Source organism: Hetaerina americana, unplaced genomic scaffold, assembly GCF_022747635.1.
Source record: "Hetaerina americana unplaced genomic scaffold, ioHetAmer1.1.p SCAF_1, whole genome shotgun sequence".
Lineage (NCBI taxonomy): Eukaryota > Metazoa > Arthropoda > Insecta > Odonata > Calopterygidae > Hetaerina > Hetaerina americana.
This window is the reverse complement of record NW_027286069.1, coordinates 40,428,888-40,444,126: the sequence shown is the minus strand read 5'-3', so window position 1 is coordinate 40,444,126 and position 15,239 is coordinate 40,428,888. Positions and strand designations below refer to the sequence as shown.

General features: G+C 34.3%; 1 protein-coding gene across 2 annotated transcripts in view; it reads left to right on the top strand.

The window, feature by feature from the left end:
* Positions 1–15,027, top strand: part of Atf-2 (Activating transcription factor-2) — a 28,733-nt gene extending 13,706 nt beyond the window's left edge. Inside the window, exons 6-10 of one of the 2 annotated variants that reach the window (XM_071588545.1) lie at positions 4,759–5,057; positions 5,489–5,820; positions 8,937–9,139; positions 11,743–12,032; positions 12,956–15,027. In XM_071588545.1, coding sequence (XP_071444646.1) covers positions 4,759–5,057; positions 5,489–5,820; positions 8,937–9,139; positions 11,743–12,009 — 1,101 coding nt within the window. In that variant the 3' untranslated portion in view covers positions 12,010–12,032; positions 12,956–15,027. Of the gene's footprint in view, positions 1–4,758; positions 5,058–5,488; positions 5,821–8,936; positions 9,140–11,410; positions 11,500–11,742; positions 12,033–12,955 lie in introns of those variants that run through there. The other variant, XM_071588555.1, reaches the window with a different exon arrangement.
* Positions 15,028–15,239: the final 212 nt, after the last annotated feature.

Sequence of the window (15,239 nt, the reverse complement as noted above, 5' to 3'; positions counted from 1 at the left end):
CCATTGGGTAGGGGGGTATACAAGTGCCATTGAAGTTGGTTTGGCTGAAAACTACTTGAAAATGGTGGTTGAGTGAGTGGGTGCATTGTTGTTGTGAAGCACCAATAATTGATCTTGCCATAAATTAGATCTCTATATGTAAACTCTTTCATGCAGACATTTCAGATGCAGATTCTGGTGACCTTAGTGACATCTCTGGCTTTGAGGCTACAGTTAAGAGTTAATGTGTTGTTCAATTTCTGGACAGAAATATTTCAAGCAGTGGGAGGTACCCCAAATGATAATTTTCAGAGGACATTGTGGCTAATTGTTGAATTTTTATCCTTTTTGAACCTCACCACCCACTAGAATGAACTTCTTCGTGTTCCTAATAGTCTCTGTAAACAGTGCCCATTATTTCTTGAAAAATCAGAATTTGTTTATCGCCTGCTTTTGCCAGGAATTTCATTACAACTCATGGATATTCAAAATCTCAATTAATTTCCATTATCGCAACATGCACAAAACAGTGCTACATTTAACACATTATTGTGGAGAGTTGATAACAATTGCATGACTGGTTGAAATGTCACCAATTGTGGTACCACTGCTGCCAATTTGCCAACATTGCCATCGCACTTCAATTTTGAGTCTGCAAAGTTTATCATAATACCTTTTATTTTGTCAGAATTTAGAGATTTTGATATTAATATTGTATGGCTCATCTTTAGGCTGGGTATTGTCGGGAATGGATAGAATACTAAAAGGTTTATTGAAAAAAGCAAGCATATAGTTATGACCTATGAATTTTTCATGTCATTTTATTGTAAATTAATCACTGTTGACTTTCCATTTAAATAGATCATTTTAAATGTATTCCATTCTGTTCTGTTGTATTGCCTTCCAAACTTGAATTCATTATGCCTGTGTTTGTAAATTAAATTTTCTTGTTATTTACAGTGTGTTTTTTACATTTTTATTTTCAAGGCATATCATAGAGGTGAGCAATGTAATACAGTAGAACCTAGTACAATGATCTTAAATCGTTCCATGATCTTTATCATCAAGTGAAACACTCGTTTAGTGAAACAACGCTTTGCATATAAATTAATGGAAAACATGATAATGCATTCCATATAAAAATAAATAAATCATGTTCCAAGTTTTATTCATGCGCATCGTACAACAATCATACAAATTTATATACACATTGTTTAGGATCGTGGATCATGGTCATCTTTTCTTCTATTGTGGAATGAAGTAACAGGGAATGCGAACTGGATTTGTAAAATCAAAAAGGAATTGAAATAAATGTTGACTATTTATGATACATACCTAATTCCTTTTTAATAGATGCCTGTCTAAACACATTTGTTTTTACCGGTGTCTGAAAACTTGGCAAAAATGCGACTCAGAATGATCATTTCATAAATTTCTGGTGTGCGTGGCCACTACCTTATTAGGGCGATGCCGCATATGCATATTACGACGCAAAAGTTTCCTGTGACCTCCACATCTCCTTTAGCCTGCTGTTTCGTACTAAACACTTCTTGAAGGCTTGCGAAGTTTCTGAATGGCAAACAAGCAGGGGTTTTAGTTCCAATTTGTCGCTTGCATTTGCACAAAATAGCAGTGTGAGGAGACCTTTAATTGGCTTGTGGCTGAGCAATGCATTCTCTCCCACTGTTCAATCTCCTATTGTAGAAATACAGGTTCACCTCGGCATTTTCTTCTAGAAGAGACCTGTCTAGCCTCAATTAAAAACGTATTTGGGCCAGTAATCCTCTGAAACTATGAGTTTCTTGAAGTCACCATTGAAATTCTCTACTGCCTTTGACTCAGAGATTGCTGCTTCACCATGCCTTTCAATGCCATGGATACTGGTTCTCCTTGTGAACTTCTCGAACCACAAATGGCTCCCCTTAAATACTTCTTCAGCCATGGATGTTCCTGACATTTTACAAGGTCAGCAAAAATCTATTTCCCCTTCTTACAAAGAATATTCTCTTTAATAAGGTCACATTGCTATACCATTTCCTTTATCCATATGAGAAGCAATCTTTCAACATTGTTGAGAATCTGAGCCCCTTGTGTAGAAATTCTTGTCAATCTCTTCAAAGGATCTAAACTCCTCAATTTTGTCTTTTTTCTTGAAGAAAATACGAATGGTTGATGTCGACTGATTTTTGATGTGTGTACTAGATCAGCATGCTCACACTTGTTCCCTATTTTCATTGACTTTACTTTTCATTTCTACTGTGATTTTTTTTTTTAACTTTCTGTCAACATATTTTCCTTCTTGGTCTTTTTTAAGACTATGCTCAAAATATTATTAAACTTTGTACCAAAGAATCACTAATAATAATTCTGGACATGTTTGGGAAAATGTGTGATCACTAGTGACTCTTAGATGCTAGTGGAAGGAGTGATGAATACAAACTGTAGTAGCATGCACGCAATCATTCTGGGAAATGCCCTCTCCTCTTCTCTCGTTATGGGAAAAGTTGCTCGTTAAGCAAGTCATTTTCAGGATCAGCAAATTTGCTCATTATGTGAATTAATCGCTATGTGAGGTTCTTGTTAGGCAAGGTTCCAGTGTAACACATAAGTTAATAAGCTTTTTAAAATTCTGTTTACTAAGAGTTGTTAGTGTCAATGATGTAATGTTCAAACAGTTTCTTTTTATCAGTATTTAACTTTGAATGTTTAGTTATTTATTGATATATGTACATTGGAACCTCATAGTAGTTTTTATGGGAGGAGATCAACAGCTAAGGTCATTTGCACCGTTAGGGATGGATGAGAAAGGAAGGGTGGAGAGAAACCCGGCATCCGCATTAGCCTACTCTTATTGAAAGGCACCATGGGGTCTGCAGTTTAATGTCGCTTCTGATGAATGTCGTACTCACTCAAAGTGCTCTCCTCAAAGCAGCTGAAGTAGGGATTGGGATACCTCTGCAAAATATTTATTCTCTCTAGGATTTGAACCTGGGCCCTCTCATTGTGAAGTCTGTACGTTAGCCACCACACCATCCCAATCCCCTGGAACCTCATGAAACAACCATAATCCGTCCCGCAATCTTTCTTGTTAAGCAAAGCACTTGTTTAGTGAAATAACTTTTAGCTTATTAATTAATGTAAAATACGATAATGCATTCCATGACAAAAAAATTAATTATGTACAAGATTTATTCAAAGAAAATTATGTATGCAATGATTAAGATGGATCACGTTCACCTTTTTTTCTATCATGGAATGAAGCAACAGGGATGCGAACTAACTTTGTAAGACTTAAATAGAATCGAAATAAATTGTTAATTATTTACGATACGTACCTAATTCCTTTTCACTAGATAGCTGTCCAGAAATATTTTGTTTTCCTCGACACTTCAAAATTTTGTAAAAATGCAACTTAGAGTGATCATTAAATAAATTTCTGGCACGCATCGCCACTGCCTTATTGGGCCAATGCCTCATGCATTGTGGAATGAAGAAATTTCCCGTGACTGCCATATCACATTTAACCTACTGTTTTGGACTAAACACTTCTTGAAGGCTTGTGAAGTTTATGAATGGTAAACAGCCAGTGGTTTGGTTTTTAAAACACCACTTGCATTTTTGAAAAAAAACAAGTGTGAGATGGCCTTTCATTGCCTAGTCGTCGGGCAAAGCATGCTCTTCTACTATTATGTGCACTAGTATATGTTCGCTTTGGCACCTTCATCCTGAAGAGATCCATCTCGTCACAATTATAAACATTTTGTGGCTGGTAACCCTCAGAATCAATGAGTTTCTTGAAATCACTGATGAAGTTATCTGCTGCCTTTGACTCAGAGCTTGCTGCTTCACCATACCTCACAACTGATGACTGTTCTTCTTTACCATGCACTGCTCCCCTTAAATACCTCTTCAGCTATTGATGATCCTGACACATTATTAACGAGGTCTACAAAATTCACTTTCCCCTTCTCAGAAATTATATTCTCAATAATGGTATCACATTGCAATTGCTTTTCGTTAATGTAATGAGAAGCACCTTTTCACATCATGGAGAATGTGTGTCCATGGTTTAGACACTCCTGTCACTCTATTTGAAGCATCTATCTCCTTAGTCTTGTCTGTTTTTTTGAAGAAATGGCCAATTGTTGATGTCAATTCATTCTTAATGTGAATACTAGATCAGCCACACTGCCACTACGTTCTTGATTTTCAATGATATTACTTTTCATTTCTACTGTTATTTTTATTCTCTTTTGGCTTTATTCTTACGGATTTTCCCTCAGGTTCAATTTTAAAATTATGCTGAAAATATCATGAAAATTTGCCCAAAAAATCACTAATAATATGTGTGAACAAAAGTTTGGAAAAATGTTTGATCACTAGCAATTCTATGATGCTAGCAGACAGAATCAGTGCTAGAGACAAACTGCAGTAACAGGTGCACAATGAACCCGGGAATTCCCTTCTCCTTTCCTCTCAGTGAGCGATGGTTTCCCTACCCTCTCCATATTAAATGTTCAAATGGTTTCATTTGCACCTTTCAATATCCCTTTCTTAATATATTTCCATTTTTCTTCAACTTTCCCCTTCACCCTGTCCTCACTCATAATTTTTTCTCCTACTTCTTGGTACTCATTTCTTTTCATCCCAGTTAATGCTTCTACATGCGTTCCATATTTTGCATAATAAATGGTGGGAATTGAACAATATTGTAAAATGCAAATGACTGTAAAACAGAAACACCAGCTCTTCAAAACGTGGCTCCTCTTTTTTTCCCAGAAATTGAAGGAAGCTCTACTGCAGAGCTCTTTAAACAGCAGAGCAGTTTCTAGGAAAGATGATAATTCATCATTATGGACTGGGCAAAGAGTTTCACCAAATCCTGTGGAAAAAAATATGTCTGTAGCTGTTGCTTTGCCTAACTCAGGGCAGTTAAAGTCAAAGCCCACCAAGAACTCTATCTCTAGCAATCAAGAAAAATCAGCAATTACAAAAAATAATCAAGGGAAGAAGAGGACCCACTCTCCTGTGGTGACAGATGGGACAGATAAGAGACTGAAATATTTGGAACGAAATCGGTGAGTTCAAATTTTTCCTATTCCTGGAAGTTGCTTTATAACACCTTATTTGCTCTCTTAAGTAGTTTTAACAATTTTATAAATATTTTGAGGAAATATGTTAATTGGTTAGGATTTAATGAAATAAAAAAGGCACCTGAATCTTGGTTGAAATTATCCATTTTATTACTAAATAAATATTCAGAATGGCTCAGCAGTCAATTCTCAATATGAGCAGTGTATTATGCTTTAATATGGCTTTGCTCCTTTAATCAGCTGAGGATAAAATCAGATAAGACATCTCTAAGATTTACAATTGTAGGGAACTTGCAGTAGAATATTTTTGAACATGGTTCATTTTTACCTTCTATTCATTAAAAAATTAAACTTTACTCAGTAGGACTTAATAATTTGTCTAATTTACTTGTACTGATTTATTTAAAATGTCATAGTGCTGCAGCATCACGTTGCCGAGAAAAACGAAAAAATTGGATCAAATCCTTACAGCGTAAATCAGTGAACCTGGAGACGAGTAATGTTTCTCTATTAGCTGAAGTAGCTACTCTGCGGGCAGAAGTAGCCCAGCTGCGAACAATGCTCCTGGCCCACAAGGACTGTCCTGTAACACTCATGATGCAGAATCAGCCACAGCTAAAACAATCTCGGGAGTCACTCAGAAAACAACCAGAGGGAACTGCTCTAGTAGAAGCAATAAAGCCACTACCAAAGAAAACTATTATTTGTCGGAATACTCCTAAGTTGTCAATTCCAAAAAAACCATCAGGTGAAAGTCTTTTTGTCTTAAAAATTTCAATATTGCATGAAATCTCTTATAGCCAATTTAAGCCTTTCTGGAGTTCAGTAATATTTTGGGATCAATGCTGTTAGATTTCATGTTCTGTTTCATCCCTTTTAGTTGCGATGAATATGCAAACCATTGCATGGAATATAAGTCAGAGATGTACGAGGATAATTTGAAGAGTTCTTGGAATGAAATAGAAATAAATGACTTACCTCAGTGAAACTTTTTTATTTTTCACTATAGTCTCCGTGTACACTAATGTGCTTGGTCCAGCGATATTCCAATGTCTTAATACCTTCTCAAAAACTAGATTCCTTCAGACCTGCAAAATGCATGTTTACTTCAGCTGTTAGTTCTTTGTTTGAAGAGAATCTCTGTCCGCTGGGGAAAATTTTGAGCTTGGTGAAGAGATGGAAATCTGATGGAGGCAAATAAGGCAGGTGTGGTTACATTTCATATCTTAGTTCATGTATTTTTGCCATGGCAAAGACACTTGTGTGTCAGTGTGCATTGTCTTGATGAAAGACGACTTTCTTCCTTGCCAAACCTGGCCTTTTTTGTGTATTTTTTGCTATATTTGGTCCTAGAGGTTAGTGTAGTATTGTCCAGTAGATATTTGACCAGTGAGAAGATAATCTATCCACTGAATCCCTTTCGTATCCCAGAAAACTGAAGCCATCACCTTTCTGGCAGACCGTATTGCCTTTGCTTTCTTTGGTGGTAGAAAATCAAAATGTTTCCACTGTTTTCACTGCTGTTATGTCGGTGGGGTATAGTACTGGACTCAAGTTTCTGTGGTCACAGACCGGTGCAGAAAATCTTTTTGGTTGCCCTTAAAACAGGTCAAAAATTGTTTGGAAATTACCATTCTAATGCATTTGTGATCCTGCGTCATGAGTAGCAGCAACCATCAAGAAGATAATTTTCTCATATCCTATTCCACTGTTAAAATGTGATATGCCCATTCAGTTGATATCACTACAGTTTCAGTGATTTATAGCACTTTCAATTGGCAATCCTCCATGACAATTTTATGTACTTTTACCACTATGTGGATAATCAGCTAAGTTGTCCCGACCAAACTCAAACGTCCAATTGGCAATAGTTGAATATGAAGGAGCAGAGTCCCTCAGAGTGTTCTGAAAGTCAGCATGAATTTCCTTTGCTTTCATAACTTTCTTTGCAAAGTATTTAATCACTGCTCAAAACTCAATTTTTTCCATCTTCACTTATCACTACACAGGGGCAACAACAGAGAAGTATCTGCACAATAGATCGCCTCCCAAAGCACTGGCACATTATGTGTTAACTCATAAAGGACTACCTATTATTAAGTGGGAAACTCATTGCACTAATGCTAATGCGAGAACCTTTCAAAATATCCTCGTAATTGGTTTTGCTAATTTGGAAGAAGATTTTAGAATAGATGCCTGCTCAAAACCAACTCTAATTAGAAAATCATGAACAATCATTGCAATAGAAATTCCTCTCGATCCCACCACGAGGTGAGAGTCTCCAGTCTGACTGATTTTTTGATCCTTGACTCAGGCTAAATCTTCAGGAAAAAAGTGATCTCCTCTCCTTCTTGCCCTGAAGATGATACCAAGTATTGAAATGTTGGCCAGACTGGAGACTCACACCCGGTGGAAGACCCAAGAGGAATTTGTACATGCATATTACTTAATCATGATAACAGTTGTCGATTGAGAGGAATGTTCTAATTATATGATTATTTTATTGTATTTTTTGATAAAAAGTTAGCTCATAATAGAGATTAGATGATTGCTGTTGATTTTCAGTCTTTTAAAAAGTTAGCCTTATTTTGAGCTAACAAAAGGTGAATTTGATACTCAAAATGAACAATTTTACACGGTTATCAATACGACAGTTATATTGATGTGAATTACTATGCACCATAAAATAAAGTTTATACTCTACTCTTCCTCCCATGTTTTCCCAAACTCTTTAGTAGTTCCATGGGAATGTTTCCTATGGCACTATTTAATTTCACTTCCCTTAATGTCCTTTCTCTCTCACCATCAAGGCTGCCTTGACCTTAGCTATCCTCATCTATGACATTTTTCTTCGTAACAAATTCATAACACCTTGGCTATTATTGTTACAAATTAAACTTCTTTTTCTAATATTTGTTTTCTTGTCTGAGCTGTGCTAGTAATTGAACTGACTTACTCAAATTCTGACAGTGATTACTTGAAGAGATTGTCAGTGTATCCTTATGGCACTCGTCAATAATGAGCAGGGATGTTTATTTATCATCTATTGGCGCAAGATTGAGACAAAGACCTTCCTCCCTCTAATCCATTAATGTAGCATTGAATACAATTACAAACATCCATGGAAATCGAACCCATAACCTTCAGGTTGCCAGATAAGAATATTACCTCACCATCACTTTGGCCGTCGATTGCAATAGGGATAGGGAATGCCGTAAAGACATTCATTCTATCACCCATACTGCATTAATGTCTTTGAGGAGTCATTATTTGTAGAGTACTACTCATCATGTCTCTTAAAATTACCTCTTTAAATTGTTTTCTATGTGTAAAAGCTTCATTTTGATAAATATTTCTAATTTGGTATAACAGGAAAATATCAAAAGATAATTAGTTTTGTTATTTTCTTTTCAATATCAGCTTGATGCAATTATGTAATCACAATGCATGGAAAGAGCATTCTATTCACTAAAATTTTGTATTTTAATATAAAAATTCTTTTTTCTGAGTACTAAAAAATAAAATATTTCAAAACAGCATGTACTGCTGTTGTGAAAGTTTTAATATTTCTTCTAGTGTGCACACGTTTTTGTTATGTGAACATTTTAAACAGTTTCTGATTCCTTCTGTTACAAACTAACTGTGTGAAACGAATTCAATTTAATAGATGTTTGTAAAGAATATTGAAGCTTGTAATACAAGAGATTATTTATTCTATTATTTTAAAATTATATTGAGTAGGTAAGAGATTTTTGGAGTTATTGTATTGAAAAATACTACAGTAACAATCTGATTTGTGCCTACATATAGAAACAGTGTTGTATTGAATAGCTGCACTGTTTATAACTTAGTTTATATTTCTAGAGCACAAAAGAAACTCATTGGGTGGAGGGGCAAGCTCTGGCCAAGTATTAGTTGTATCGTCAGCAAATAGCTTGGCATCACAACAGCGGCAAATTGTTGAAAGACCACAGCTTCTTCCTGCAATTGCCCAAACTGCCATTGGAACAGTATTACTCCATTCTACACCAGAGAGTGCCAGTGTAGGCACTCTCCATGAGTTACAGGTAATGTTACTATTTAATTTGTCATATCCTTGTAAATTTAATGTAGAATATCATCTTTTAATGATATAAATGTTGAATTCATGCTCCAGGCATGTGAGATACTCCAGAGTGATAAATCCTTGTGCAAAACTTTTCATATCTTTTGATAATTATGTATTTTTATGAGGCATTCTAAATCTTGGTAATCAAATTTGGAAATACTTTCTGTTTTTCTCCCAGTGATACAGGAATCAGTCTTCTTCCTCTCAATAGAGGAATCATTTATAGCTACCTACTGGATTGATGCTGAAAGTTGAGCACTTGCGTGTGATTAATTCTTAGTTTTAGGCTGCAAAATATTTTCCTTTATTTTGGGGCATCCCCTTAGTTAATTGGGGCATCACCTAAGTTAATTTAATTTAGTTAGAATATAAATAATGTAATTATGATTGAATCTCAGAAAGACGTACCAAAATTTTAATTATTTCAACTTTTTTATTATTTTATTGTTGGATACTCATGAATTTTTTGGATGTTAGTACCAGTGCTTTGTTAGACATTTACTATAATGTGTTTCAAATATTTAAATTGCCAGCCCTGTAATTACCAAAATATGACTAACATGAGTAGATGTTGTATAGGTTGTGGCAAGCTGCTGTGGGACTGCTCATACTTGTCGAGTACATACCCTTCTCATTAAGTGTTACATCATTACCTTCTGAGAGTAGTGCTTACTGTTGTTTTGGCAGCTCTTTGAGATTGTTCAATTGCTCATGCAATTTTAATGTCATATTTTGAATAAAAGTATTAAAGTTGCATGTTGTATGTTTGACAGTTAGGTCATTACACCCTATTTAGTTGACCCTTGACCACTCAAGTTTGATAAAATCTTAGGGCAGGGCAGGCCTTGTAGACATAAAAGCAATTGGAGTATTTTCGAAAATCAAAAATACAGCTGATTTTTTGCCCTTTTTCAAAATGGCAGTTCTTAAGAAAACCAAATTTTTATAGCCTTAAATTGCAGAGTAAAATCACAATAAAAATAATTTTGATGGCCTATTTTCATCCTTAACTTAATATAAAATTTTATTTTGGCCACTCAAAATTTTGTAGACAAATTATTGTTTTAATGTTTTATTGAAAAATATTTAGACATATTAAGTGCCTTAAAATTAATTTTGCTCAATTTTTAAATCTTATACCTATAATGTTAGGTAAGTTACATGAACTTTTTGATGAAGTGTTTTTTCATTTTAGAAATTTTTTAAAATTTTTCGGTTAGCATTTTTTATTGTTGTAGATTCGACCATACAAGGTTTGTTAAAAAAGCATTGGTAACAACTTTTTCCTGACATTAGCGTGAAGTCCTGAATTCAGACCATCGGTTAAGTGTGGGCATGATCGCAGATTGTATTGGCATTGATAATGACAGTGCACACCATTATCACTGAAAATTTAGCGTTGCCGAAGATCTGCACTAAACTTGTCCTGGAGGTCTTGAAGGACGACCAAAAGCTGAGTCGAGTATCTGCTTTTGAAGACCTGCAATGGCATCGTGATGATTCCCCAACCCCCTTACATTCCCGACTTGGCACCAGCAGACTATTTTTCTGAAATTTCTCCCAATACTTTTTTACGAAACATGTATATATTAAGTTAGAAGCAGCGTAAATAGGCAAGTAGTGGCTCATTTTCCATCTAAACATGACACCAAATTTCATTATGACCCCTTGAAGGTTTCAACAAATGATTGTTTAAACATTTTAATGTTGCATTTTAAAATGTATTTTGTATTTTATCGTATAATGTGGAGTGCATTTTATAACGTTTTTGAGGTAATGTTTTTTCAATTTAGAAAGAAAAGCATTTTTGAATTTTTTTGGCAGTGATACCACAAACCTGAGTAAGAAGATACCTTTAATACTATTGTTGTGTTGTTTTTTTCCTGTTTTCATTAATTTAAGTATGATTGGAAGGTCACTGGCGTAGGAATTCTTTGCATATACCCTTTGTGAGTGCATGTGTGATTGTGACTGATGAGGGTCATTGGTATTCCAATAAGTAGAATGTGTGTAATTATTTTTTATTATTATGTTCCTTTTTTTCACATTGCTGTGAAAGATTACAGCCTAGGGAAATAATTACAATTACTAATTTTATGGCTGTGGGAGAGTTCAACATCTTCTGTTATTTATGCACTTCCAATTATCTTTATTGATAGTAATGATGGTTTCCAAGTCATCTTTCTAAGTAATATTTTTCAAATTTTTCGTACCTTTGTCCAAAATATAGAAGTCACAACACATTTATTTAAAAAAAAAGACGTGTCAAAAATGGCAATAATTACTATTTTTGAAAGATAATACTTCATGCAATATGGGACAGAGAGCTGGAAAGATCAAGCAGTTACAGAGTGGCTTGCCATGACCTGGACAAGGTGATTAACCTAGTTTGAATTTTTGTTTGCCCCTAATTTTTAAAATCAAGGTACCATTGTGATGCTTAAGTCCTCTATCAATAGAGCTTTCCTAATGGTAAAGAATATGCTAATTTTAAGCTCTTTAATAATTTTGATCTCTAAATTGGATCTTAACTAATAACTTTTCTTCTTTTTGATGTATTAGCCTAGCAGAGTGACTGTCCCAGATCCAAATGTTGACAAAACTGTTGCGGTAGTTATGGCCAATCCCACTGTTGTGCATGCAGTGAAGATTTCTACTCTTAACCCTGTACCAGTGAAGCTCCTCTGCAGCCCTCAGCGACTTAATGATACACACACTGTGCCTAGTTTAAAAGAGGAAGGCAGTGCAGTGCAAACTGCACTAATATTAGAGAAGGACAAAAGAAAGTTCTCATTTAAGATAGATGTCAAGGCCTCAGGTGCTGGATGATGAAAATTCCTCTACCTACTATGGTTTGTTTAAGTTGCAAGTATACCTTTGAGATATAAATGCATATTATGGTATTTGAAGCAGTCTTTTGCTAAGCAAAAGTATTTTTATGATGCTGTGATTAAAAATATACTATCTGTGATTGTGTACATGTGTGTCAACTTGTGATATGTGTGAGTGTTTGTGTGTATATATGTGTGTATGTATGTGTGTGTGTGTGTGTGTGCGTGTGTGTGTATGCATGTGTGTGTATATGTATGTATGTGTATATGTGTGTATGTGCTCGCATATGTGCATAGATGTATTATATATGTGTATATATATATATATATATATATATATATATATATATATATATATATATATATATATATATAATTATATACATATATATGCACACACACAGATAAAAAATAATATATTATGAATAGAGCAGAGAAATATTTAATTGAGAATAAAAGGTTGAAGGAATATAAGGTTATTTTATCATTCTTATTTACTTTTTGGGCACAGAAAATGTCATTAATAAAGTCATGCCTTGTTCAGTGGAAGGAATGTTTCATGAATGGTGTAGTCTTTGTTCTCTGCAAATTTGCGTGTAATGAGTGAGTTCAAGGTTACAGGATATAAGGATGCACTCCCAAACCACAAAATACCACCACAAAATACCTCAAAATTTCATCATTTAAATTAATACAAAACTGTAAATATTAATTTTAAATGCTTTGGAAACAGTTTGTATTAATATTTGCTATTATTGTTTTCTACAAATAGGCATTACCTTGATCAGTGAAAAAATTTTTAATGAACAAAATTCCCTTTCACAAGTTATATTCCATTTTCCATCATTGTGGTGCAAAATTTGATCTGCTGATTCACTTGTCAAAGTGACACTATGAATACTCACAGTTAAGAATTTGAAAACCAACTCTTAAATGTTTTGCAGTATTCATCACTCTTGTGTTTTTCCTGAGACTTGAATGAAGTAGAAGATTCAGCACAAATGACAGACTGACATTGTGTAAGGCATATAATTCTACCTCTTTGAATCAATCCATGAAAAGAATTCAACAGAACTGTGGGAAATGCTGCAACAGTAACTTTTAATGAAGTCATATGCAAATGTGCATTGCATGGAGGGATTCCGGTTCAAATCCCAGTCAAGGTGAATGATTGTTACACTTTGAAATTTGTTTCATTGTAATGCACTTTGGTGGATGACTCCATTAAAAGTGTATGAATACCTGTGACATTGTATTCACTATATTTGATCACAGTATCTTGATCCTTTAAAGCCCTCATAATTTTGGAGTGTAAGAGGATACCTCAGTAGCTTAACTGGCTAAAGCACTCAGCTGGATATCGAGGGATTCAGGTCGGCATCCCGGTCAAGGCATTTGATTTTTACACTCTGAAAATTGTTACATTGCCATGAAAAGAAATTTTTCCATTTTTTTTATTAATACACTATCATTGGGTGTGGTTTTTCATGGAATTAGCTAATGCAGATACAATTGAACTTAATTTTCCTTTAACTTTTAATATGATGCATTTGTTCATGTAAATTTCAATAAAATGTTATTCTGGTGCTGTCTGTTTTCAAAACATTTTATCACTTTCAGCATGCTTTGAGTTTTTTACTTTCCTCTACAAATTTTGGAGAATTTTCTGTTTCATGAACTGCATATACATTCCTTTTTTCACTCCACATACTTACTGCCATCTTTCAGATTATTAAAACTATATGTCCTGGGTGATTCAACAACTTTGTGTTTAATGACTGCCGTTAGATCTGATGGTTCTTATTCAAATACAAATTAATAAAAGAAGAAAAGATCACCATCTGTGAGTTTCTACATTGACTTTACATGTGCTTGTGTAAAGTGATTTTTTGAAAATTATCCTATGATTAACTATTCATGTCATGGGTGGAAAGAGTATAAAGTTCTAGCTGAAAGAGAACTTTGTGCTCACACGAAATTACAGCAATCAAACTTGTGCTAAACAGGGCTTATGTGCTTTGACCTATTACTATATCTTTTACAATTAAATTGCCTTTTGTTACTTTTTTCTTTAAAATAATTTGCCCTACATTTTATTTTTTATTAGATTAATGAAACCTTGTGGTGTATTTTTCTTGTAATTTTTTCACTCCAACATTTCATGTTTCCTAAAGCCATGATGTAGACATGTGCGAATAAACTAAAAGATAAAATCTTTGGTGGTTGTATGGTAAAGAAATTTCAGTCAAGTCATGTTGAATCCATTCATGGTACAGTGTGATCATGTAGAGAATAACCTCCAGGGAAAAAATATCTCTCTCTCCGAGGGCTTACTCTCATGATCAAATTTCCAAACAAACTGTCCTTTTTTATCCTATGTTATTCTTTTATTTTGTCCTTTGCTTTTGTCAATCCATCTATTTGTTTATATAGACTTTGCTCATTCAAATAATTCATTTTTATTATTTATTTTTCATTTTCAATTCAGCTTTGTACATGTTAAGTCTTTTCTCCATCCTAGAAAGTTCTTATTCACATGAAATTGAAAAATAACCAGCTTGGCTTTTCCATGTAGAAAATTTTATTTGCGACTTAGGTTTCGTTATGGCATAACATATTCAGGTTCACCTTTTGTCCTGCTATAAGGTTCACCTGAAGATGTTTTACCATAATGAAACCGAGGTCATAAACAACATTTTCTATGTGGAAAAGCCAAGTTGGTTATTTTTAAATTTCAATATAAAGATTTTCCACTAAGTCTCGCCAGAAACAGTTTTATCTTATTCACATATTTACCTCGAGTTGTTTAACCCTCCTTCTCTTACAATTCTTCTTCTTGTCATATGCCTGTTATATAATTAACCGCCATTAACTTTTAAAACACCTGTGCTTAAATGTTACATATGTGTGTGTAACTATCCTTGAAACATTCACTGTCTATGTATAAGGTATGAGATGTTATTGCTCTGTTGCACATTGCACTTGGATTTTCTTGTTGAAATTGCTTGGTTGATATGTGAGAAATATAAGAATTATTATGCAAAGAAGACCTTTTTTTTCTGTTTCATCTTTTTCAGTTATATAGTGACAAATTTCCCAGAAAGCTGGTTTCTCTTTTTTCATTCGTGCGCACATTCCTGGGGCTCAGGATGTACATTGATTGCCAATATGTGATGGAGGACACAGTATAGTGCTTAAATACTTATTTTTGTCATGGTGTTCATATTG